Source organism: Acomys russatus, chromosome 6, assembly GCF_903995435.1.
Source record: "Acomys russatus chromosome 6, mAcoRus1.1, whole genome shotgun sequence".
Classification (NCBI taxonomy): Eukaryota; Metazoa; Chordata; class Mammalia; order Rodentia; family Muridae; genus Acomys; species Acomys russatus.
In genome coordinates, this window is record NC_067142.1 from 73,600,736 (window position 1) to 73,625,308 (window position 24,573).

A 24,573-nucleotide genomic window follows, 5' to 3' on the forward strand; every position below is an offset into this window, starting at 1 on the left:
GCACAGTCACCCTCTTTCTGCAGCCGTTCCTCTTATTGCCCAATGGGCCTGTGATATGGGGTCATGCATGGACTCAAAAACATGGACTTCTACTCCTCAAAGCTGACATGGCCAAAGTTGCTGCTGAGTGACAAATCTGCTAACAGCAGAGACCAACGCTGAGCCCCAGATATGGCACCATTCTCAGGTGTGACCAGCCAGTGACCTGGTGGCAGGTCAACTACACTGGACCACTTTCTCCATGGAAAGGACAATGCTCTGTCCTTACTGGAGTAGATACTTATTCTGGCTATGGATTTGCTTTTTCTTCATGTAATGCTTCTGCCAAAACTACCACTGGCAGACTTACAGAATGCCTAATTCACTGTCACAGTATCCCACACAGCATTGCTTCTCAGCCAGAGAAGTTACAACAGTGGGCTCATGATCATGGAATCCACTGGTCCTACTAGTTTCCTCACCATCCTGAAGCACCTGGCCTGACAAAAAGATGGAGTGGCCTTCTGAAGACACAGTTACAGGGCCAATTAGGTGACAACAGCCTGGATGGCAGGGGAAGTGTTCTTCAGAAGGTAGTATATGCTTTGACTCAGCATCCAATAGTACAGTACAGTTTCTCCCACAGCCAGGATCCACAGGTCCCAGAATCGAGGGGTAGAAGGGACAACAGCCCGTTCAGGATCACCCCTGGTGACCCACTTGGAAAATTGTTGTTTCCTGTCGCCTCAACCTTAAATTCTGCTGGCCTAGAAGCTTGGGTCTAAGGAGGAGTGCTCCTGCTAGGAATCGCAACAAACATTCCACTGAAGTTCCCCTTGGCCACACTGGGCTTCTGATGCCCTTAAGGCAACAAGCTGTGAAAGGATAACAGTGTTTGGAGGTATGATTGATCCAGATTACAAAGGAGAAACTGGGCTGCTTCTCCACTGTGTGCGTGAGAAAGGCTGTGTCTGGAGAGAAGGAGGTCCTTTTGGGCGTCTCTTGGTGCCACTGTGTGCTGTGATGAAAGTCGATGGGAAACTACAGCAGCCTGATGGAGGCCAGATGACAAAGAGCACAGACTCAGCAGGAATGAAGGGACGGGTCACTCCTCCTCGACAAGAAACAAGACCTGCTGAGGGTGGAGGAAACACAGTGTGGGTAGTAGAGTAAGGTAGTTATAAATACCATCTAAGGCCACGTGACCAGTTGCAGAAACAAGGATTACAACAGGCATGAGAGTTTCTGTCATATTTTTGTTAAGAATGTGGTTTGTATGGATATTTGTGTTTTCTTTCCTCAATTTATTTATCATGTAATATAACATCAATTATGAGAATGTTAGTTGCTATCATACTTAAGGTCGAGATAACCAAAAGAATGTCCCTAAAGGGACATCACCACTTAATCTAAAATTCACAATGTGTTTGTGGTTGTATAAAGGATAGTTATATCATTTTAGGTAGAATTATGACCCTGTTGAATATGTAATGTGTTTGTGATTGTACGTGGGATACTTATATCATGTTAGGCACAAATACGAACGAGGTGTTGTTTTCATTTTGAAATTAAGCATGACATAAGGAGATATGACTGTGGGTCAGTTTAACAAGGGATGGACTTGTGATGGCTGTTCTTGGTTGTCAACTTGACTACAAACAGAACTGACCAAAACCCAAATGGCTGGGTTCATCTGTGAGGGATTTTTTTTTTTTTTTTAAACATATGACCAGTGTGTCTTCAGAAAAACAGAGAAAATGAAATTAAAGTAGAAAACAGACACATTTCAATAGAGATAATAGCAAGACAAGAGTCTTTAAAATGCATTGTGTGAATGAAAGAAAAAAAAATGCTTGGGCCTAAACACATCAAAGACCCATTCCTGACCGTTTGCAGAAGGGCAAAGTGAGGAGATCAAAGGAATTGCAACCCACAGGCTCCCGAGACAACGGCTCTCAGGAGTCTAGCTGCAGGTCTTTGTGCCTGTCATTGAAAATGACTTTGAATTGAGAGTTTTATACTCAAGTTCTCTATGGTGAATGAGAGAAATAAGCTTCCACTCAGGAACCAGGGAAGCTAGCTACAGCTCAGAGAACAAGAATTGCAGGATGTTGTCGATGTTTCAAGGAAGCCAATAAAAGAATAATGATTTTTAAATGTAAAGCGCAGTAAGACTTGGAGAAAATATAATACATTTAGTTAGGTTTATTTATTGTTTGGTGGGGTCTCACATAGCTAAAGGTGGTTTTGAACTTGCCATGTAGCCAGGAGTGACCCTTAGTTCCTGATGACTGTGTTTTCCCAGTGCTGTATTACAAGCATGCAACACCACACCTGGCTCATTTTTAGTCCTCTGTGTGTGTTAAAATGCTTTCATTAGTAGATAAAAGTTTGAAAATATTACTTAGGGAACCAAAACAGAAATAGAAATGATGTTAAGAAGAATCCAAAAGAAGTAGTGAAGGGAGACAGTAGCAGGTGCAGCTAGGGAGTCAGTAGAAGCATCCCTTGTTGTCAGCAAGCCAGACTGAACGGTCTGATGAAGCCACCAAGCGCCTGCTGCCAAACTTACATACTTGGAAACAGTGTATGGTGACCTGGCTTCGGATGGGCGGGTCTTGGTAATAGTAAAGTGACCTGAAACCACTTTTCACAAGCTCAGGGAAACACTACCTCCATGAAACTGGCTTTGGAAAACACTATTTAAAGAAGAACAAAGGCAGGGTGCCTGTGCCTGGGGTCATGGGGACAGAGGGCTGATGGATGGGCCGAAGCATGCCACAGGGACTAAACAAGATTCCTTGACACAGACGTTGTGTTTCCATAAACCCCTGCAAACTACATTTTATCTGCTCATTTCAACAGGGAGTAGCTTCTGTTCTTACTGGTTACTGTAGATTAGAAGCTGTCTTCTCATTGAAAATTCCTGAGTGTCAGTGGGGCACCTGCTTTCTTTCTGTTCTATCGTGCGCTTTGAGGGCCTGAGCCGGAGCTTCCCGGCTTTCCCTCTCTCACTCACTGGCCACACGAAAAGGGCCACACAAGGCTGGCAGACAACGCGAAGGCTTACAAGCTCATCTAGGTCAATGGACCTAGATGCACAGAGCCAGCCAGGTGCAGGGGAGGGGTGCTTGCAAACTGACAGATACATGCCACCTTTAAAAAGGCAGTTCTTACTCGTAACTGTGAACTCTGGTTTGGGGAAGTGCGGCCACCAAATGGATCTCCCAGTTCCCCAGCCTTAGAAGTTTGGATGTTTTTAGGTCCTAAAATCTATCTTTATGGTTAGAAACTATTTTAATTTAAAAATACATGCCATACAGCTAATTAGAATGCTTCATATATATTACTATATACATGTACCCCACACATATACCTATATGTAAACAAATGTCATTGTATTTATCTTACTGCTATCTACTAAGCTCCAAATGCAGACTTTCAACATACCCCTGGCTCGTTTTTGATGCTGACCAAATGTTTTGAGCTTGGTTTAGTCCCCTAAAAGTATTCTTTATTCCTCCCAGTTTTGAGTCTCTTGACAAATATGATTACATAAATTCCATTTGTTCATCTTATTCACGCAGATAAAAATGTTGACTTCGGACCATTTTTTAAGAGGCCACTTAGAGGCATATCCCTAGTCATTTACCCCAAAGAACCCACTAGTCTGCTAATAACTAGGGAACAGGAACAGCTGCTCCTAAGGTGGAACTAAATCTCACCAGTCCGTAGTTTTTCTACCTATAGATGCTTTCAGATCTCTTGCTGAAATCCAGGTGTATTCTCCCGGCAGCATCTAACATGAATGGAGCCATCTTCAGCCAGAAATGGGCAATGCACACCAGGGTGGAACAGCCTTTGCAAAATCTTCACACACTGATCAGCCACCCCAGCTCTGTGACTTCTGTCCCACAGAGGTGACCTTGCCTGCCCCTCCCCCAGATCCACCTTTTCCTCTTATAATTAAGTCTTCCTTCCAAGTGGCCAGCGTGGTCCAAGCGAGCTTTGCTGCCTTGGAGATTCTCGGAATTGGCTCTTGCAGTGGGGCAGAGTTGCTGCTTTCTCTGGCAGCCTTGGGCATTAGCCTTTGGATCTCCTTCCTCCCTTTGAAGCCTTTCTACATGACACGTCACAAGGCTATTTCCGAGTGGAAGAGCACTGTAGACACCGCTTCTCTGGTTGGTTTAGCAGCTACTTACCCTCTAAGCTCCTGGAAGGTAGATGTCCCATACACTCCTGGTGGAGCCTCCAGCGCCTCTCTATCTTAGACTTGTCTGTGAGACCCCAAAATACACTCTTAAATGTGGCTCTGAGGAGCACAGAACGGGCCCTCTCCTGTGGGGGGAACTGTCTCCTAGCACACTGTGGGAAGAATAGAGGGAAGGACAGTGCTCGGCTTAGACTGTACCCTTGTGCCCTGGGTCCTGCACTTCTGACCTGTGCCTGGCTGTGCATCTGAGTGGCTGTGCATCAAGTGTACACATACACATCAAAGTTGGATTTCTGTCACTTGTGATGAAAAGACCAACGATGGACCTGTGCGGAGGGTCGAGGGAGGGTGTGGAAGGCAGGGTCAGGGAGAAGGAAGTCCACCCCAGCTCCCTGCAGCATGACTGTGTTCACTCTCAGCTTTACAATAGACAGCTTTCCTCTCACTGTGACAAAATACTTCACCGCCCCCTATCAAGTGTGAAGGAGGAGGGTTTGTTTAGGGTTATGGTTCCAGAGGCTTCGGTCCATGGGTGGCTCGTCCCCTTGCTTTTGGGCCTTAAGATGAGGCAGGAAGTCACAGCAATAGCATGTGGTGGCACAAAGCTTATCTCACAGCAAGAGAGGGAGGGAGCGGGGAGGCCCATCAAAGGCGCATTCCTCCAGTTAAGTCCCTTCTTCTAATAGTCATTCAGATATGAATTCATTAACAGTCTAAGCCACCATGACCCGGTCAACTTTGGCTACCCTGGGACCAAACCTTACACACATAAGCCTTTGGGGACATTTGATATCCAACTCAGAACTCAGATTCACTCTGACTCAAATGCTTTTCTAAAAGAAATAAAATACATTTACCTGGGGGTTGAGCCTGAAGCCATGGCTCTACCATTGGAAAGCCAGTCATGCGAGTCACCGCATCTCTAGGAGGCCAGTCAGGCTTAGCTCCCTCAGTGGGGCTGTGAGGGCTACAAGGGTGGGCACGGTGCTTGGGCCACAGCAGGCTCTTAATAAACCACAGCAATCAGCTTTGGGTTTAAGCACGTTGGAAGGTGGAGGCGGCTCTCCAGGTCCTTTCACCTGCTCCTCGAGAAAGCCGAGGCTAATAAATAGCCTGAAGATGCTTTTACAATTGGCGAGCTCGATTTATCTCACTTTGGGAGGCCGTTGCAGTGAGAGCAGACTGTTTCCTCTTTGATTCTGAAGGCCAGCATGGGTATGATGAGTGTCCTTTGTGTGGAAGGAGCAATTTCCACCATCCATTTCACTCTGTGCAGGGCAGGCGCTGTCCCCACTCCCCCACCACTACCAGAGCAGTACCCTCCCCTTGTCCCGGGGCTGTGGTCGCCCACTGTCTTTCTTAGCAGGCAGCTGGGCCTCTTCCCTTAACTACACTGAACAGTGAGAATATTACCCACTTTTCAAGACGGTCTGCTTTAACAAGCTCCGGGGCTTTATATTAACTAGTTCAGAGGGCACTTCTCTTGCTCAAAATAACTTGGCTATCTCAAAGACTGAAACTATGATTTTTGAAGGACATTCACGCCCTGTCTTTTCATTTCTCCCAAGGACCTCTTACCGTTCTTTACAAATGTTTTCACCATTCTCTATAACTGATCAATTTTATAGGCTTGAGAAAGCAGTTTTATTTGGGCAGTGACAGTTCATTTATCCATCCTTAGAGAATTTCTAAACACTTAATACGGATCTAATTCAAAATATATAAATAAATGGCATAGAAGTATACAGGCCAAAAATTTTTATAATCATAAAGCATGTGTTTTATAGGTAATAAAAAATCTGTTTTTAAAGTTTTCAAAAATCTTTCAGCATCATATCTATCATTTCCCAGTTCTTAGGCCAGGCTGATTTCTGATTTCCTGTTGCTCCCTACTGGGGAAAATGAAATATATACATATATACATACATACATACATACATACATATATACATACATACATACACACACACACACACACACACACACGCACATACACACATGTCTACTTTCTCTTCCAGAGGTGAGAAAAGGAAGAGAAATAGCATCTTTGTAGCTGAAGGGCAGTCAGCCACAAGACTGATTCAACGGCAATGCATCCCTAAAACATCCCCTATGACCCACTAGCCCGCTGCTTATGCTACAATTTGTTGTAATAAGAAAGTGAAGAGGAAAGTCAAGAGCTTCAGCAATGGTTTGGGAACGTGTAAGAGGAAAGGTGACCGGGGATGGAAAGTGTGTTTTTTTCTGGAAGCCTGGAGACAATTTTTCACAGCATACACACTTGCTCATAGACACGGCTGAACACAGAACAGTGTAGGTCTCCTGTGATCTAGCCCCAAGGGTAAGAATGGCTCTCTTCTTGGGAGTTCATCCACAGTGATTTGAAGGGAAGGGGGCATTGGTATCTTTGACCCAGCATAGAAAAGAGAACGCCAGAATGAAAGATTGCCCACCAAGACGGGCCAGACAGGATAACAACAGGCTTCTGTAGTCAGCCCTGTGAGCTGGCACATGAAGCAGCAGTCAGAAGTAAGGCATGAATAAGTCCTGAAGCAGGAGTAACCTGAGCTGGGAGGGAACAGTGGGTAGATGTGCTGATTTCCTTCCATGGCCAGCTAGTGTCCACATGGCTGGTTAGGAAGGGAGTCTCCAGGGCGAACGCAGTTGCTCCTGCACATGCTGGCGGGGGCTGCTGCATACCTCTGGAGCTCCTGACCTCAAACAGAAGACCTACAAGCAAAAAAAAGCTTATTTTTTTTTCCCCCAAGAACAACAGGTGGCTTCTACTAGATCCACATTCATAAAAAGTGGGGCCCTGCTGTTAAAGTTGAAATCTGGCATTTCTGGATAGCCTCTGAACTCGGTATCAGATGACTGGCTCCCTTTCTCAGCTGAGTTCCCTCTCTGCCTGGTCTGAGGAACCCCAGCTCTCCTAAGAAGCATCACGTAGCCCTAATGATCACAAGCCCAACCCTTTCCAGAGAAGAAATTCCTTCAGCCAGCACCTGGGGATTCCTGAAATGCCCATCCTGTGCTAATAAGATGTCTTGGTGTCCTGGCTTTCAACCAATGACCTTCAGGCATACCTGGAGTTCTCCCCCCACCCATCTTATCATAGTACTTATCATAGTACTGGGTTACTGTATGCAAATCAAGTATCCCCGGCACCCCTAGCCCTAGCGAATCAAACACACCCACCCTCAAAACCCCTCCTATTGCTCAAGGTTTATAAGTCCCTGTTTCATACGAAATACAGGGGCCAGCATCACCTGTTTCATCAAACATCATCTGATAGTCGTCAGTTACTCTTGGGGTGGGGGTGGGGTGGAGGAAGGGCTCCCCTTCTCCCCAAAGAATTCATTGCTGGACCCCCAACCAGTCCGTCAGCATGTGTTGCTGGCCACAGCGAGCTTCCACCATTCACTGGCATGTCAGCACAGACTGCTGCCATCTTTCTATCACCGTTTCTCCCACCACAGTGCCCAGTCCACTGGGACCAAACCAGGCTCCTGCCTGGGCTTTTCTCTGTTTCAGAGCTCTGAGCGATCCTCCATTTCAGGCTGCTCACGAAGCAGCCACTGACTTGCTCGAGTCAGGCCAGGTCCTTGTTGGCCCCTGGCTCACAGCTCGGAGCCCTGAGCTCCTTCGATCCTGTGCGTCACCTTTTTCCGCCAGAAAAACCACACACTTCCATACCTGGCAGCCCAGAAAAACCACACACTTCCATACCTGGCAGCCCAGCAGGAAACACAGAGCGACAGCTGCATTCAGGGACAGCCCAGGCTCCCACTGGGTGCAGAATGACAATGAATTATAGATGCAGAGTGACCAATCCTTGGGACGGGTAATTTTTAGATATAGTGAGGGGGCAATGGTTGAACTGCATACAGACCGCCAAGAACATGGGCCAAATCCTAATCCTTCTACAACCCCTCATTTGCAGCCCTGAAAATGAGACAGCATTTGGAGATGGGACTTTTTAAAGAGGTAGTTGGGTTAAAATGAAGCCTTTGGGGTGGGCCCTGGTTGAATTTATGGCTTTATAAAAAGAGATTGAGACAGACAGAGAAACATCTGGGGCACCCCTGTACTGAGGGGTGCCACGTGAGGACGCAATGAGAAGATGCAATCGGCAGACTAAAAAAGGCTTCGGGGGGGGGGGGGGGAACAACTGCTAGCTAGCGCCTTAACCTTGGACTTCTGGAGGTATGAAAAGATATGTTTCTATGGTTTAAGCCACCTAGACACTAGTGTTTTGTTGAGGCATCGTGAGTGAAAGATTTAGTGGGTTGGATCAGCGTGTAGCACAGTGATGCCAAACTGGCATTCAGGGCCAGCAATGCTATAGGGAAGGTTTCAGCTATAGATAGCTCCCTGTCTGTAAAGGCTTTAAGGAGACAGAGCAATGAATGAGATGTTAAGATCAGTCAATGAATCACAGGAAACACACGTACTTGATGCAAAGAGAAAATCACATCCATCAGTGGTCAGGCCTTCTTTGGTCTAGTCAGATGCTCAGGCTCTCAGAGAACTGATCTCTTGGAAAAACCCAAAAATGAAAAGCAGATGACTGCTGACCAGCATTTACACACACACACACACACACACACACACACACACACACACACACACACACACACACACACAAACACACACAGAGCAAGCTTAAAATTGGTACAGAGGTCCTGCCAAAGACACTGTAATGGGGGGAAAAGCGATTAGACAGATAAAGGATAATCACCTACATCAGTAAGTGGAGAATAAAATGTATGTTCACTGACAGATGAGCCATTCTCTCAAGTTTACCATGGAAGACAAACAGTGAGCACAGTGAGGGAACCACGTGCCCAGGGACATTTGGGCACCATTTCTGTGTAGAGTTATGGCTTGATGGTTCTGCATTTCTAACCTGTGAGTCTGGATTCGAAGGTTCTAAACTAGGTGTGACAGCCAAGAACCTCACTTGAGCCCGGGAAGTGAGCTTCAGTGACAGACCCCGACACAAGCATCCTCAGACACTGACCTTGTGTGACATGGAAGCTCTTGGGATTTAAGCTCAGGGGTCTGACTGTATCTGTCACCTACCCAGGTCTCCATTGCTGCAATGTGCACTTGGCATATTCTTCTGGCGTCTGTCCTAAAGTCCTATTGACTGATGACAAGCACCACAAAAGACCAATTACAAGCCTTCTGGGGGTGGGGGGAAGCCAGCTGGAGAGCAATAGTAGAAGGTTCTGGTGTGGTAAAACCTTACATTTTATCAACTTCTCAATTTGCCAAAAGCTTCCACATAAGAAGTCACAAAATGACTAATTAAATGGACAGTGGTGCCCCAGCTATAGAATTTCAGCACTCTTTGAGTCACAAACACATGATTTGTAGACACATACATCACAGCCACCAACCCTCAGCTGTACTGTACATCTCTTGCCAACACTATTTTTACTGACCAGGAGGTACAGACACCTATCTGAACCAGAATCTTGCTCTCTCGGCTTTCTTTCCCTGGCAGACTTCCTTTCCCTGGAGGACTTCCTTTCCCTGGAGGACTTCCTTTCCCTGGAGGACTTCCTTTCCCTGGAGGACTTCCTTTCTCGCACAGGACCTGGACATCTGCACCGAGAGCTTGAGTGTTCTCTTTATTGTTCCTGCTCTGCATTTCCCCCAGGTAACTCACACAGTGTCATTTCCAGTGCCACAAAAGTACTATTTATGAACAAAATGAATATCAACAAATCTCACCCTCAGGCTTTGATTAAGGAGATGAAGAAGGAGAAGGCCCTGATAGGTTTTGAAATAAATTTAGTTCAGGAACAACAACAGCAGCAGCAGCAGCAACAGCAACAACAGCAGAACAGAGTCATCCTTTCCCATACTCCCTTGAGGACAACGTGAGATTGTGGTGGCAGAGCACAATTTGGTGACAGCTATCCAAATCTAAACTAAGTATGCCTCATGGTGGAACAGTCAAGCAGTTAGGAATTTGTACAGATATGCTATGTGGGTCCGACCACATCATCACACAGAGAAGAATCAAATGGTCTAATATGAATCGTGGCGTTGTTTGACACAGTGAGCAAACTGAACAGAAGATCATGGCACAATTCTGAGATGACATGCTATATATCTATTAAAAGGGTGAGCTACACATACTTAGGAGCTGACCTAGACTTTCTGTTGTATTCCCAACTTGCCGTGTGGAAGATTTAATTTAAAAAAAAAAAAAAAAAAGGCCTGTATTAAATTGCACCATAAAGTTAAGTAAGATCTATTGAGTAAAAATAGGGGTTGAAAGCAGTGCACTGGCTAAAAATGGGATCTGGACACACTGTCCTCCAAGGTCAGCAGTTAAAGCTCCCCAAGGTCACGAATGACAAAATGCTCACTAGAGACTTGACCTCAATCCAGGCACAGCAAATAGCAGATTGACATTGTCAAATTATTCCTGCGGATGACAATCCAGTCACTGCTCAGTAACCCAGGCCTAGCTAACTGGCCGTGTCCTTGGCTAAATGGGAGTGAAGGCCTAGCAAGGGCAGCAGCAGGCCACTGTGCAGGTGATGGATGGCACATGAAAACTATCACCACCTTCTCATCCCCTTCCTGTTCCAAGGCTGTCAGGGGGCTTGTGGGGTATCTCACCTGTTGGCCTGTGCTCCCTATTTTCACTGGTCCTGAGCTAAAAGGAAAAGGGCAATGTGTGTTCCTGTTTCTCTTAGCTGTTCATCATCTTTGCTCTACAGTGCCAACGATGGCAAATGGCACGAGTCCTGTTCACTGAACATGGGACACTACAGCATGCTGCAAAGCAGTCCCTTATAGAGCCCTATAGAGGACTGATGTAGGCCAGGGAACCTGTGACTGGCCAACACCATGAAAATATAACCAAAAGTTTCTCACACACAAGGAAGGATGCTGTGGAGGACTTGGCTTCGCCTATGCAGCAAGCTTCTGTCTGACTCAAGTGTCGGTCAGTCAAACTGCCAGCTAACTAGGGCTAGGTCAATGCAGAAGTCTCTGCATGTGTGTACAAAAGATGATTCAAAATGCATCCAGGATAGCTAGAGGTTTCTGGTAGGGCAAATTTAAACAGCTGTTTCATGATGGCCCCAGCAGGGCAGCCTGGATGGCAAAGAGAACGGGACAATGGGGTAAGAATCTGCTTCAAAGACTATCCCTGGGAGGGAGTGGGGGCAGTGCTGCCACCAGGCCTTGGAGAAAGGCAGAATTTCTCAGTCTGCAGCTCCTGGCCTGAGTCCATCCATTCACTGCGCCGCCTGTGTTCTGGGCTGCTGAGGCCAGGCCCCAGCCTTCGGAGACTGTGCCAACCATCACAGTCGGCTTGCCATGTCAACACCCAGTAAGGCTCTGAGAGAGCGGCCTTATCTTTCTGTGTTCGATTCATACTTTCAGAAAACCCACAAGATTCCTCACCCTGAACAGACATTCCACCGCTCATGGGAAAGTCTCCGGGCTCAGCCCTCCAGGCAGTATCTTACATGTTAGATTAAAGCTGACTCAGACGGTCCCAAAGCTGTTCACCACAAGGGAACAAAAGCAGCCACCTGCCAAAGTCTGGAAACACCCTTACGTCTGGTGCCACAGGCTGGGCTTGTGAGTCTCTGACATCTACCTGCCTGTGGGGCCTTGGCTATCATCAGGCACCTCAAAGCCCACATCTAGTTCTGGTCCAGGTCTGCCTGTCGATTGAGGGTCACTCAATCCCCACACCCTTGATCCTAAACCTGCTTCTCTTCTTGATTGGCAGATGCTGGCAATCTCTCCTCCCCGCTGTCTGTCACCGGAGGCTCCCCTCCAGTGGAGACAGGCAGTGCCCCGCCTGCTTCACTTAGAACCACTCCCTGTGCCTGTTGTCCCACGTCCCATGGGTCTAGACCTGGATTTTCCCTGTGCTTCGCCCTCTTTGCCTGGGCTGTGGTTGCATCATCTGCAGAACGGAGACATTTACAGTTTCTAGGAATGGTGTCCGGCGCCACAGACACTGTCCCCTTTATGATCAATGTATTCAGTCTTCTTCGTGGCAACCTTGCCCTGTGCTGGGCACTGGGGAACTCTAGTCTCAGGTTTTTCATCTGCTCTGCATTCTCCATACTGGCTTGTTCTCAGCCCAGGGAAAGCTGGAGCCTCACAGCCAGCACTGCCAAACTTTTAGCTTTTGATTTCAACCTCCCTTTCCCCTCAAAGTGCCTCCACATAGGAGCAAACACAAACACACACACACACACACACAGACACACACACAGGCCCCCCCCCACACACAGACACACACACACACACACACACACACACACACACACACACACACACACACACAGAGGAATGAATTACCCATAGGTCACCAATAGTTTCTTCTCTGATGCAATGACCTCTTGGAGACAGCCCATTGTCTCCCCTGGTCACAAGATGGTTATATGGGTCTGCATCCAAGCACCTTGACAGCCATCAATTCCGACAATCAGAAGAGACCCACCACTACTGTAAACCAGTCAAAAAGAACCACATCCACCTCCCTCACCTGCACCAGCTGTCCAAAGAGAGGACTAGCTCATGTGCTCCTCTTTGCCCCCTCCCTGCTTGCCCTTGTCACTGCAAGCCTCACACTGTATCATAGTCCACCCGTTCACATAGCAACAGTATCTAATTAATTTCCGAACAAGCACGGTGCCAGGAACCCGGAAACAGCTTTGTCGATGACTGGTGAACGTGTGATGAAACAAGGTTTGGTTTCCCACGCTGAAAGCCAACGGGAACACTGGCTCTAAGATAGTAGGGTCAGAATCACTTATCAATGGCAGCCCTGTCCTGTTCCGTGGCAGCAGTGCTGACAGCTGTGCCTCAGCCCTGCCTTGCACTCACCGGTACGGCTCCATGGTGCGCATGGCGTAGAACAGGGCCTCCTCTAGCATCCCCAGGTTGATGCAGGCATCCATGGCGCAGTCGAGCACCTTCAGCTGGTAGACGTTCATGTCGGGAAGCTGCTCAGAGTTGCTGTTCAGGATCGCCTGGCACAGGGCCAGAACCTGCTCCCACTCTGTTAGTAACTCAGTTAAGGAGTCATTGTCTTCATCAAGAAAACACAGAAGTGAGCAGAGATGTCTGAGAGGCTAAAGAGCTTCCAGGCATCGGAGGGAGGAGGCGCCCATTATTTTACACAGATGAGCTGCCCGGAAACACACTTGAGAGACAAAAACACACTCAAGTGGCATCTCAGCGAAGTAAATTCTATTTACCTTAACAAGCCATCCTGTCGCCCAGTCTGTACTCTAAGAGAATTAAAACTCCCAAAGAATTACTCCGTCTTCACAATTCTACACGTTCCCTCGTTCAACATAGTTGAGAAAGTAATGAAGGTGCTTATTAAAGTGGACTAGAGTTTTAGTTCAGCTTCAAATTATTTACTGTGGAACTGCTTCTGTTTAAAAGAGAGACTCCCTTCTGAGGAAGGACAAGCCTGTGTTTGCTTCTGGCTCATTTGAGTCCTGGGCATGTATAGAGCCCAACCCCCACCAGTGCACAGGCCTGCAGCGGGTGCAGCCACATGAAGAAATGCACTTGTTTATTATATAAAACAAAGTGACCCAGACCTATACCTAACTGAAGAGATGTGTTCTTACTTTAAATCCAAACCCTGAAGCAAAGTACTAAAGGCTGGGTGTGGTGATACACACCTGTAAATCCCAGCACTTTGCAGGCAGAGGCAGATGGATCTTTGTGAGTTTGAGGCCAGTGTGGTCTACAGAACGAGTTCCAGGACAGCTAGGACTACATAGAGAGATACTGTCTCAAAACACAACAGAAAGAAATTAAGGGAGGGAGGGAGGGAGGGAGGGAAGAAGAAAGGAAGGAAGAAAGGAAGGAAGGAAGGAAGGAAGGAAGGAAGGAAGGAAGGAAGGGTTTATGTAAGTGCACCATGAGCAAGGGAAAATGATGTCTTAAAAAAAGCAAGAAGAGGCAGGGCATGAAGACTTATGCCTTTAATCCCAGCCCTCAGGAGGCAGAGGCAGAGGCAGGCAGATCGCTGTGAGTTTGAGGCCAGCTTGGTCTGCAAAGTGAGTCTAGGACAGCCAAGGCTACACAGAGAAACCCTGTCTCGAAAAACAAAAACAAACAAAAAAAGGCAAGAAGACCCACCTTCCAGTACTTCTGACCTTCTAATTAATCTTGTGCCAATGAGGTCAGTAATTAACTTCATGGGGCCTCAGTGTGATATTCCAGTCCCCGTGAGTTGCACCATGCTACTCAGGGTAGCCTCAGCACTGGCTCCACTAAGCCATCTGGCCCCAAGCCTAGTTTTTAATCTCACCTTTATAGACTGACGTCCCCATCCTCTTATAGAGGCAGCTGGAGGACTGAGGACATGGGCCTTCAGCCACCACCTAACTGAAGGAACATTTGAGGGACCCAACGGGGTGGTCATCACACGGCTTCTCCGCTACCCTGTTGTGCTAAGACTGTCCCCCTGCACCTCCCAGCCCCATTGCAGTTCTATACTATTCTGCTTTGATGTTAGAATTCCACTTAGGAAAAAGTACTTGAAGATTCCAATTATAGAAGAAACAGTATAGACCTTCCTTGTCCATTAAAGCTCAGCTCAGACGTAAGCTAGTTCTGCCCTCTGTCAGAGCTGGAGCTTTGAGAGAGTCAAGTGCTGTGAGGTAGGCCGAAACTATAACACATGCCCGCCTCAGTAAAAATCAAATAAGACAATGTGTCTGAAAGCAGGGAAAATCTTTTTGTGCCCTCTCATGAGCTGGGTAGAGTTCTGGAGTCATAGGTAATGGCTGGAAAGCTTACTGGGGCACGTAAAGCACTTGGCAGAGATGGGGGCACCCTTCTCTTGCCTTCCTGTCACCCCAAGCCTGACAGGTTGAAAGGAGAGGATGGAAGAAACCTTCTCTTCACAACTCTGAGTTCCATGCACGTCCCCTAAACCCTGACTCAAGCCTTCTCCATCAGTGTCCTAACACAGCAAGCCACACCCTGAACAGACAGCCCATGAGTGCAAAGTTCCTGCACTCCTCTCCCCGGCAGGAATTTGCTTCTCACTGCCATGGCTGCAGAACACTGCTTCCAAAACACCAGCGAGTCCTCCTACCAACCAAACCACACCTGGGAGCGGGCAAGCTACGAGCCTCCCAGGAGAGACGGTTCCTCACGGCTGAGGTACAAACACCTTACTACAGAACAACACATCCTTGGAGAGAATTTCAGGTTGAGGGCCCTTTATGTCACCTCTTAGGGTGTGTCCTGGCTCCGATCCCAGAAGAGGTTCACGTACCGAAGACAGTGATTTGAAGTTATTGACAGTTGGTGATTTTCTTTTGTGTTCATGTGACATGGATGTTTCAAGTTTGCTGAACGAATCCCCCAGAGGTGGGGGGAAGCGGGTTTTCTTAGGCAATACACTGATTTTGAAACAGATTGCCGTGCTAACCTCTGTGGCTTTTCATTCCAGGATTAGCTATTTGACAGACTGTCAGGAGGCATGGCTGCCTCTTACACAATGCCAGACATTTCTGTGGCAAGGCTTGAGCCATACTGGAACATCGCTTGCTGGATCCCCATTGTTATTTGTCTACTCATTTCCATAGTGTGCTCTCTGCCTCATTGAGGCACTGAGGTGGGATGCCACACCAGATGTGATATTCTGTACCCACTTGTAGGACGGGGACACACACACACACACACACACACACACACACACACACACACACACACACACACACACACACACACACACAAACACCAAGCAGGAAAGGATTCTGTGCCAACTTCCCTCTAAAATATTGGCAACTGTCTCCTGGCAAACAAGGCAAAGCTTCCCAATGTAGAGTGCTCCAGGGAGCGGGGTGGGAGGAACGGTACTAGCTGCTTCCCAAGTTAACGCAGACGTGTCTCTGCTCAGATTTATCCCTGCTGCTGTGATGTCTACTCTAACCGCTGTCCCAGTAAGGTGCGAGCCCAGACCCAAGAGCCCCTGAGGGTAGGATGGGAGCTTTCTTTCAAAGCTCCTAAAGTCTAAAAGGAGGGTGGGGACAGACAGGAAGACAGACAAGGGAGTGAAATCACTTGGGAATTTGTTCAGCTTATTAAGGCAGGATGCCAGAGCAGGGTCTGCAGCCGCCTGACTGTGCTGCTCTATTTAAGGTCTTTCTGGGCCGCTTTGCATAAAAAGCCACTCTGTGCTCATTGCCGGCACTTTCTTTCCTTGTGTGTGGCACGCTGGCTGGCACCAGCAGCATGCCACGTGATCTTCTGTGCATGAGCACATTACCTCCTTCTGAGGTTCTCTCCTTCATAGCTGGCCTGAAGTCTAGCTTACCTGTCCAGACCCAGCACAGTCATCAACACCACCACTGGAAAGCCTTAATCTCCCACCTCCACCCCCCCCCCCCACCGCAGCCCTCTCTCTCCCCCTCCCTCCCTCCCTCTCTCCTTCCCTCTGTGTTTGTATGAGTATCTTGATCAAAATATGCATGGTATTACTGTTTTGTATGATTATAATGAAATATCTAATGTAAAATACTTTATAAAGCACAGAGGTTCAAGTCCAAGGCCCGAGGGCCCCATTGGTTTGGCCTCCAGTGAGGGACCAGATGACAATGGTGGGACTGGGTGTCACAGTAAGCATTCACATTTCAAGCCTGGGAGCAGAGAGAGGCTGAGAAACCAGGACCTGATGGTGCCCTTGAAGGCATTCTCTCACTGACTTCCCAGTAGGCCCCATCTCTTAAAGGCCCGTCATTCCTCGCACCCTGAGGGCTGGAATGTGATGTATCGGCCTTTGAGAAATACTCATCAGAACGATTACACATAGTGATTTGCACGTTACCATCTCACTATGTGAGAGCTATGAATGCCGGACTGCGCCTTGTAATTTCACAAGGTGAATTAGGACTAGCTAAATACCTAGCAGAGCCAGTTTCCACTTATGGCTCATCCAGATGAGACTGAAATGCGTCGTGCTTCTCTGTGGCCTGACTCCTGCTGCATAGAGAACAAGACCACAGAGAACAAGACTTCACGGCAGTACAGCAACTCTGAGTCCATGAATGTCAACCCAGAGCTGCCTGTTTTCTAGTACCTTCCATCACACTGTCAGGTGGAGTTTCAAACTCCTCCTTAACTCTGTGTCATTCCTCATAATAGATTTAATTTCTCTATAGCCCTAGTAATACGCCATACCCCAGACCGAATCTGAGATCTAGATGCAGTCGGCCCTATGTTGCTGCCTTTCTTGTTTTATATCCTGAATTTCTATAATTACAGCCCAAGATCACGGTTGTCTTTGGGGATTCTAACATAACTTGTACACTTTATTAAATTTTGCTATTACGAAAGCTATAGAGTCCTTTCATGTGCACAGCTGCCAAGCTTTATGCAGATTGCCATGCTTTAACTCTGTTTCTTTTCTTTTTATTTTAAGTGCATTGCTGTTTTGACTGCATATGTCTGTGTGAGGGTGTCAGATCCCTTGGAAATTATAGACAGTTGTGAGCGGCCGTTGGACGCTGGGAAATGTGTCAACTTCTTGAAGACTTCATATACACTCCTGTCAAAGTTCACCTTCTGAAATTCTGTCACCATTTACACTGTCAATGATCTTCTGAGCTCTGCTCTACGGTTCCTCTTCTGCTATCATCATCATCATCACCTACAAAGAACCGAATCAAGGGGTGGAGGAGAAAGAGCACCCCAGAGTGACATTTGTGTCATTTGATCATTAAGTAAGATGCCTGGATCTGCTAGTATCTAACACAAATGCAAACATTATATATAAAAAAAAAGCCATGATGAATTGTTCTAGTAAATCCATGCAGCAACCTACATATGGCAGCCTTCTTTGCTATTTCTTACCAACCAACTGTAAACTCATCAGTCAGACTGCTCGCAAGCTCACCATGCTACCAACTTCTGTAATTACCTATCACTATTAAAAGGAGAGCCAAACCAGGTAGTGGAGGCACAGACCTTTAATCCCAGAACTCAGGAGGCAGAGGCAGGTGGATCTCTGTGTGTTGGAGGCCAGCCTAGTGTACAGAGTGAGTTCTGGGAGAGCCAGGGCTACACAGGGAAACTCAATCTATAAATAAATATCAGTCAATAAAAGAGGACTCACTTACCTTCCTATCCACCCCATCCTTCACGATCTCTAGCAACACCATAGATTGGAAACCTTACTTGCAGATTTTGTTAGTGCCTGGGATAAGACCAACCCAAAGCATCAGATGACCTTTTGGTGACCTCTTCACATTCCATAGTCTCTTTCTTACCAGCAGCCCCCCAGCCCCACCCCATTTCCGTCATGCTTGTATCCAGGTGGAATCCTCTACAGACAGTGCTTTCCGTCGCAGCTTCCGTCTATCTGAATCCTACCCTTGATTTGGGATTTCCCCCTTTACACAGTAAAGCACCAGCAGGACATCCCAGAGAGTCCCATCACATGCTCAACTTTGACCTATTCATGATGTAGACTGGCAAACCCCACACTGCTGGCTGGGCCAAGGTGTAGCACTTGAGCTTTCTGACTTTGTCCTGGCACCAGGGACACCAAGCTCCCAGTAAAGCAGCGACCAACGGTGCGGCTGGTCCCACGGGTGAAAGGATACTCCAGTGTGCCTTCAGCTCTTCAATTGTTTTCAGTGACTCCTGGACCTCCTTCCATATTCGCTCATCACCCGTTAGCATATCAGCGTCCTGCATGGGCCAAATGGGGAGACAGGAAAAAAAAAGACAAATGGCCCAATTAAAACGCGGGCAAAGGATTCGAACGGACACTTCTCCAAGAAAGACAAACAGATGGCCTACAAGCACACGCAAACACATCGGCGTCATTAATCATTAGGGAAATTCAATTCAAAACCACAGGGAGATGCCACCTCCTGCCCAGCAACACAGCTCTGACTTGGTACAGAAAGAGAACAGCAGGTATCATTAGGGATGCAGAGGAGCCGAAGGGCTCCACAGGTGGGTACGTACAACACATGGCATGGCTTTGAAAAATGGGCTTTTCAGCTCCTCGAACAATTGACCTATTTGTGCTCCTTACCATTTATGGCAAGAAAACGTGTGACGGAGCGTCAGTATTACTGCTGTCTAGCAAGCCCTGAAACACCACGTTACCAACAGCGTTGTCATCTCATGAGGTCTACTCCTAGGCAGGCACCCACGGGAAATGAGAAGACGTTCGACAAAAATGTGTGCACAACTATCCGTAGTCCATAATAGCCAAAAAGGATGCAACTGAAATGTCCATCATCTGATGATGGACAGATCAATAAAAGCTCAGTACAACGGCATATTTCTCACAAGGAAATAAACAAAGTGTTAGTATATGCTATAGCACAGATGAACCTTGAAAGCATTCTGAGTGAAAAGAAGCCAGTCATCTAGGGATGGTGACATGACTTAACCGGATAAAGGTGGCTGCTGCCATGCCAATGTCCTGAGTGCGAGCCCTGGGACCCACGTCGTGGAAGGAGAGAACTGACACTTAGAAGTTATCCTTTGATCTCCATCTGTGTTTCATAATGTCACACACACACACACACACACACACACACACACACACACACACTGAAATAAAATTAAAATATAATAAAAGACTCTTTAAAAGACTATACATTACATGATTCCACTCATACGAAATGCTTACCCTGGGAAATCCAGAGAAGGTGAACTGTTGGTTGTTTAGGACAGTTAGAGGGATCTGGGGGATGACTGCTAATGGTTAGGATTCCTTTGGGGATGATAAACATGTCAAAAACTGACTGTGATGTTGGTTGTGCAACTCTATAAAGAGACCAACACCCACTGATGTATAGTGAATTACACTTCAGGAAACCTGTTTTTAAGAAGGTTGTTAAGACAGAGGTACTATCTGGGGGCTGAAGTGATGGCTCAGTGATTAGGAACACTTGCTGTTCTTCTAAAGGACTTGAGTTCGGGTCCCAGCCCCTGTGCTGGTTGCCTCACAACCGCCTATAACCCCAGCTCCAGGTGATTCAGTGCCTCTTCTGGACTCCAAGGGCACCAGCACTCACATATGTGCACAACTACACACAGACAGTCACATGCACACATAATTTTTTTTAAATTGTTTCTTCCAAGAGCCACTATTTGTTAGGAAATAGTATAGTAACCTAGCGTTGACTATAAGCACAGCTAAGATAAAGAAAGGCACATCCTCTATACTCATGCAGACCAATCCTGGATTCCACAAAAAATTAGGGAGAAACAAAGATCTAACATTAAAAAAGCTTCATATCTTAGTGATTTTTTAAAATGTAAAAAGAAAAAAAAAAAGACAGAAGAAAAAAAAGCCATTAAGAGGATGGGCTATTATTTACTAAATGTCTGTACTCTTAGTTCATAAGCAGGTCTTTTCCATTTCTAGTCTGTTAATGAGCCCCCGGCGTGCAGCAGAGTGCTGGGTACAGGGGACATGGGACAGTGCTGGGTGTGTTAGCAATTCTGTCCCATGTCATCTTCACACAGTTCTTAGGTAGGCAAGGCCATCTCCAGTGTATTCATGGGTGGGGAGTGGGTATAGTCCACCCCAGACAGACAGTGAGGTCCCTTGGTCTTTAAGATACTGGAAAGCAATGATAAAAGCAACAGGAAGAAAGTCTGGTTTCAATTTCAAGATAAAGCGCTCTTCCCCTTCACATCACGTGGTACCTGCCTGCTACTGCCCATCCCCAACCCCTGCATGCCCCATATTCCATGCCAGGTCACATGGTACCTGTCTGCTACTGCCCATCCCCAACCACTGCATGCCCCATACTCCATGGATAAAACTTTGAGTCTGAAACCCCATTCAGAAAAATTGTAATGATTTGAAAAAAAAAAAATCACAAAATCATGGAAGCAAAGCTTAAACCTGGTCTGAACCCCAATGGCTGTGTTCATGCCCTGCACTCTGCAGCACATCAACCCGCTATGGCCTCTCTGGGATGCTCAGCATGTTGTTACTTCCTTACACTATCCAACACAGTAGGTACTTGTCACTCGTGACTATTCCAACCAAAGTCAGTTAAAACTAGATACGGCAAAAAGCCCAGCTCCTCACCTGCACTAAACCACATTCCAGGAGCTTATGACCACATGATGGACAGCACATTGAACAGTTTTGTACCCACAGGATGTCTTGTGGGACAGCGCTGCCAAAAAAAAAGGCCAATCAGAAGATGGGAGTTCAAACCACCATTCACTGTCCACATGGTGTTTAGGAGCTAGCCAGGATGCTGAGTCATGGCAAGAGTGGGTGCTGGGAAAAGTGGAGGACCGCCATGTTTCTGGAGCCTCTCAGCGTGCCTCCCCAGGGACAGAGCAATCCTTGTGAGAATAAGCTCTGGGTTACCAGTAGGAAGATATCAACTGGGTATCAGGATTGGGGGGGGGGGGATGAAGGCACTGAAAAACAGGAGAACTAGATCCCAAGGGCAGCTGAGGTAGATGGTGTGCACGTAAGATGGGAGTGCTGGGCTGGAGAGATGGCTCAGTGGTTAAGAGCACTGACTGCTCTTCCAAAGGACCCGGGTTCAGTTCCCAACACCCACATGGCAGCTCACAACTGTTTGTAACTCCAAGATCTGACACCCTCACACAGACACACATGCAGGCAGAACACCAATGCACATACAATGAAAATAAATAAATAATTTTTAAAAAAAGACATGAGTGTTATGTGCCTGTGCTTTTATCTGTTCTTGGTCTGTGCTATGTCCACGTGCAATAAGGTGGTGGTGGCCGGGCGTGGTGGCGCATGCCTTTAATTCCAGCACTCGGGAGGCAGAGGCAGGTGGATCGCTGTGAGTTTGAGGCCAGCCTGGTCTACAGAGTGAGTCTAGGACAGCCAAGGCTACACAGCAAGACCCTGTCTCAAAACAAAACAAATAAACAAAAACCCCAATAAAGTGGTGGTTTTGGAAAAGCCTCCACACATACACTCTCCTTTCAGGAAATCCCATGGCAAAACTAGCTCTTTGTGTACACAGTAGGGATAGGGGTGGGGGGTGGGGGGTGGGGGATGGGGGGGTGAGGGTGGGGTGGTCTATGGGGAGGTGCACTCCAGTCTCCCCCTACATTCTTGCTCTAGGTTCACGTTCATCCCCTAAAGTCTCAGTTTGAGCATGTTACACTCCTGCTTCAGCTGCCACAGTCATCCATGATTAAATGTGTTCATTTTATGTTTATTTACTGGCAGTTCCAGTCCTAGGCTCTAAGACAGTGGTCCTCAACCTTCCCAGTGCTGCAACCCTTTAATACAGTTTCTCGTGCTGTGGTGATCCCCCAACCATAAAATCATCTTTGTAATTTTAAATTAAAATCAAACTCATAATTGTAATTTTGCTACTGTTAGGACTCACGATGTAAATATTTTTGGAGATCGAGGTTTGCCAATGGAGTTACGACCCACAGGTTGAGAATGGCTGGTCTAAGGAAAATATCTTGCTTGTCGATCCCTTTATTAGACAGAATAATAAATCTCAACGGGATCGATGCCCTGATTGCCCAGAACCTGTGGTGCTAGGTTACCTGGCAGCGGAGAGTGAGTTGTGGATGAAATGGAGTTCTTTACAGATAATTATAAAACCAGGAACTATTCTGGATTATCCAAGTGGCCCAATATAACCACGGTAACCTTTAAAAGTAGGAGAGAGAGGCTGAAGAGGAAATCAGTGTGTGTGTGTGTGTGTGTGTGTGTGTGTGTGTGTGTGGTGTGCACATGCATGCATGTGGTGTGTGTGTGTGCACAATCGTGCGTGCGCATATATGCATGTGTTTGTGTGTGGGGTGTAAGGACTCAATTAGCCATCCTGGCTTTGAAGATGGAGGACAGGATGAGTCAAGGAACACAAGTGGCCCCTGAGACTAGAAAAGCGAGCAAACAGCATCTCCCCTGAAGCCAGTGGAAAGGAAGGCAGCCTGAGGATGCCCTGACTCTCATGCAGTGAGACAGGGTCGGGCTTCTAAGCTATAGAAGTATAAATTGAACATCTGTATTGTTCTAAGCCACTCGGTTTGTGACTGGTTGTTACAGAAGAAATGTACCTCCCACCCACCCCCCTACCCCACACACACACATCTTCTGGACTTCTGGCTATTAGAACTCTGCACAGTGCCCTCCCTGATGCATAAATGAATTAATTTAATCACTCGTTAGCTCTATTAACATGTAAGGAGTAGCTACTAGGAACTGCTGTAGGCACTGTGGGGTGGAGCAGAGAACAGTCAGCCAATCATGATGTGTACACAGAAGGGATGAGATGCACAGCAGAGGGCGAGGGCTGGGGCGGGGAGAGTTTGAAAGGGAGTGTCCTGGGTAGGGCTGCAAGAGGAGAAGGAACAACAGACAGGAGCCATAGAGAGAGGGACGGCAAGTCGTAACACACTGAGGCAGAGGCAGAACTAAGAGCACAGAGGACGATGTGGCCCAGAACTCCTGGGCTGAGTGTCAGCCACAGCTAAATGTAAGTTTTCTAACTCTAAACTCTTCTTCATTGTCCCTTTCTTTCCTAAACTCCCAGAACAAAGCCTTGTATGTTCTGGAGCTCAGCTGAAAGACCTTAAAGTGGATCTGAAGAGGGAATGTGTACTTGGAAATTTCTACATGTCTCCTGCACGTGTCACTCCTCCCTGCACACTTGTAGGATATCCTGTGCCTGGACAATCCTGAAAGCTAAGGAACAGGCTTACAGGGCTTCTACCCCTGACTGCTCAGGCAGGATTCGGGGCTGCTGGTCCAGCTTTCCCTTTCTCCTGGGCTTGCTTCAAGGGCAAAACCTGTCTGTGCGTTGATAAATCCAAAGGATCTTCAACCATGGTTCACAGCTAGCATTTGAAAAACAGTAACAATCCTAATGCGGACTCCAGACAAATCTAGTATGTGTGCATGAGGTGGGCGGAACCACGGCCCCAAACAAAGCAATTTCATATGGGAATTACAACTAAATGCACCGCCAGGAAGTCAGGCTCCAATCTTCTAAAGAGGCCTGACTAAGACACTTAGGCTGGTCTAGGCAGCACCTTGGGCTGACTCATGAAATGTCCCCAGAAGCCTTCTTTCCCATCACCCTCAGCTTCCTTAGCTAGTGACCATCTCTGACTGGACCATTCTGAAGACTGAGCATAGAACCAGATGAGTCCCGCCCCTAGGGACCACTCTCTCATAGAACCCTTCAACTGCCAGTCTTGGAGCCAACAGTAAAAATGTGGAATTAGCTAAGTGGGGGCTGAACTGACAGCTGCCCTCAGGTAAATCTGAGAGTCCTTCCATCTTCCCTTCCCTCCTGACCATCCAAGCTCTTCAGTCTCCCCCTAATCCGTCAGTCACCCCTTCCCGTCACCTGTGTGCC

At 47.2% G+C, this 24,573-nt stretch overlaps 1 protein-coding gene across 2 annotated transcripts in view; it reads right to left on the reverse strand.

Moving 5' to 3' along the window:
• The window catches only part of Smyd3 (SET and MYND domain containing 3), a 549,174-nt gene that overhangs the window by 75,313 nt on the left and 449,288 nt on the right, over positions 1-24,573 (reverse strand). For both annotated transcript variants that reach the window (XM_051147983.1, XM_051147984.1), the window contains 2 exons: positions 18,823-18,910; positions 13,070-13,244 (listed from right to left, as the gene is read on the reverse strand). In XM_051147983.1, coding sequence (XP_051003940.1) covers positions 13,070-13,244; positions 18,823-18,910 — 263 coding nt within the window. The remainder of the gene's footprint in view (positions 1-13,069; positions 13,245-18,822; positions 18,911-24,573) is intronic.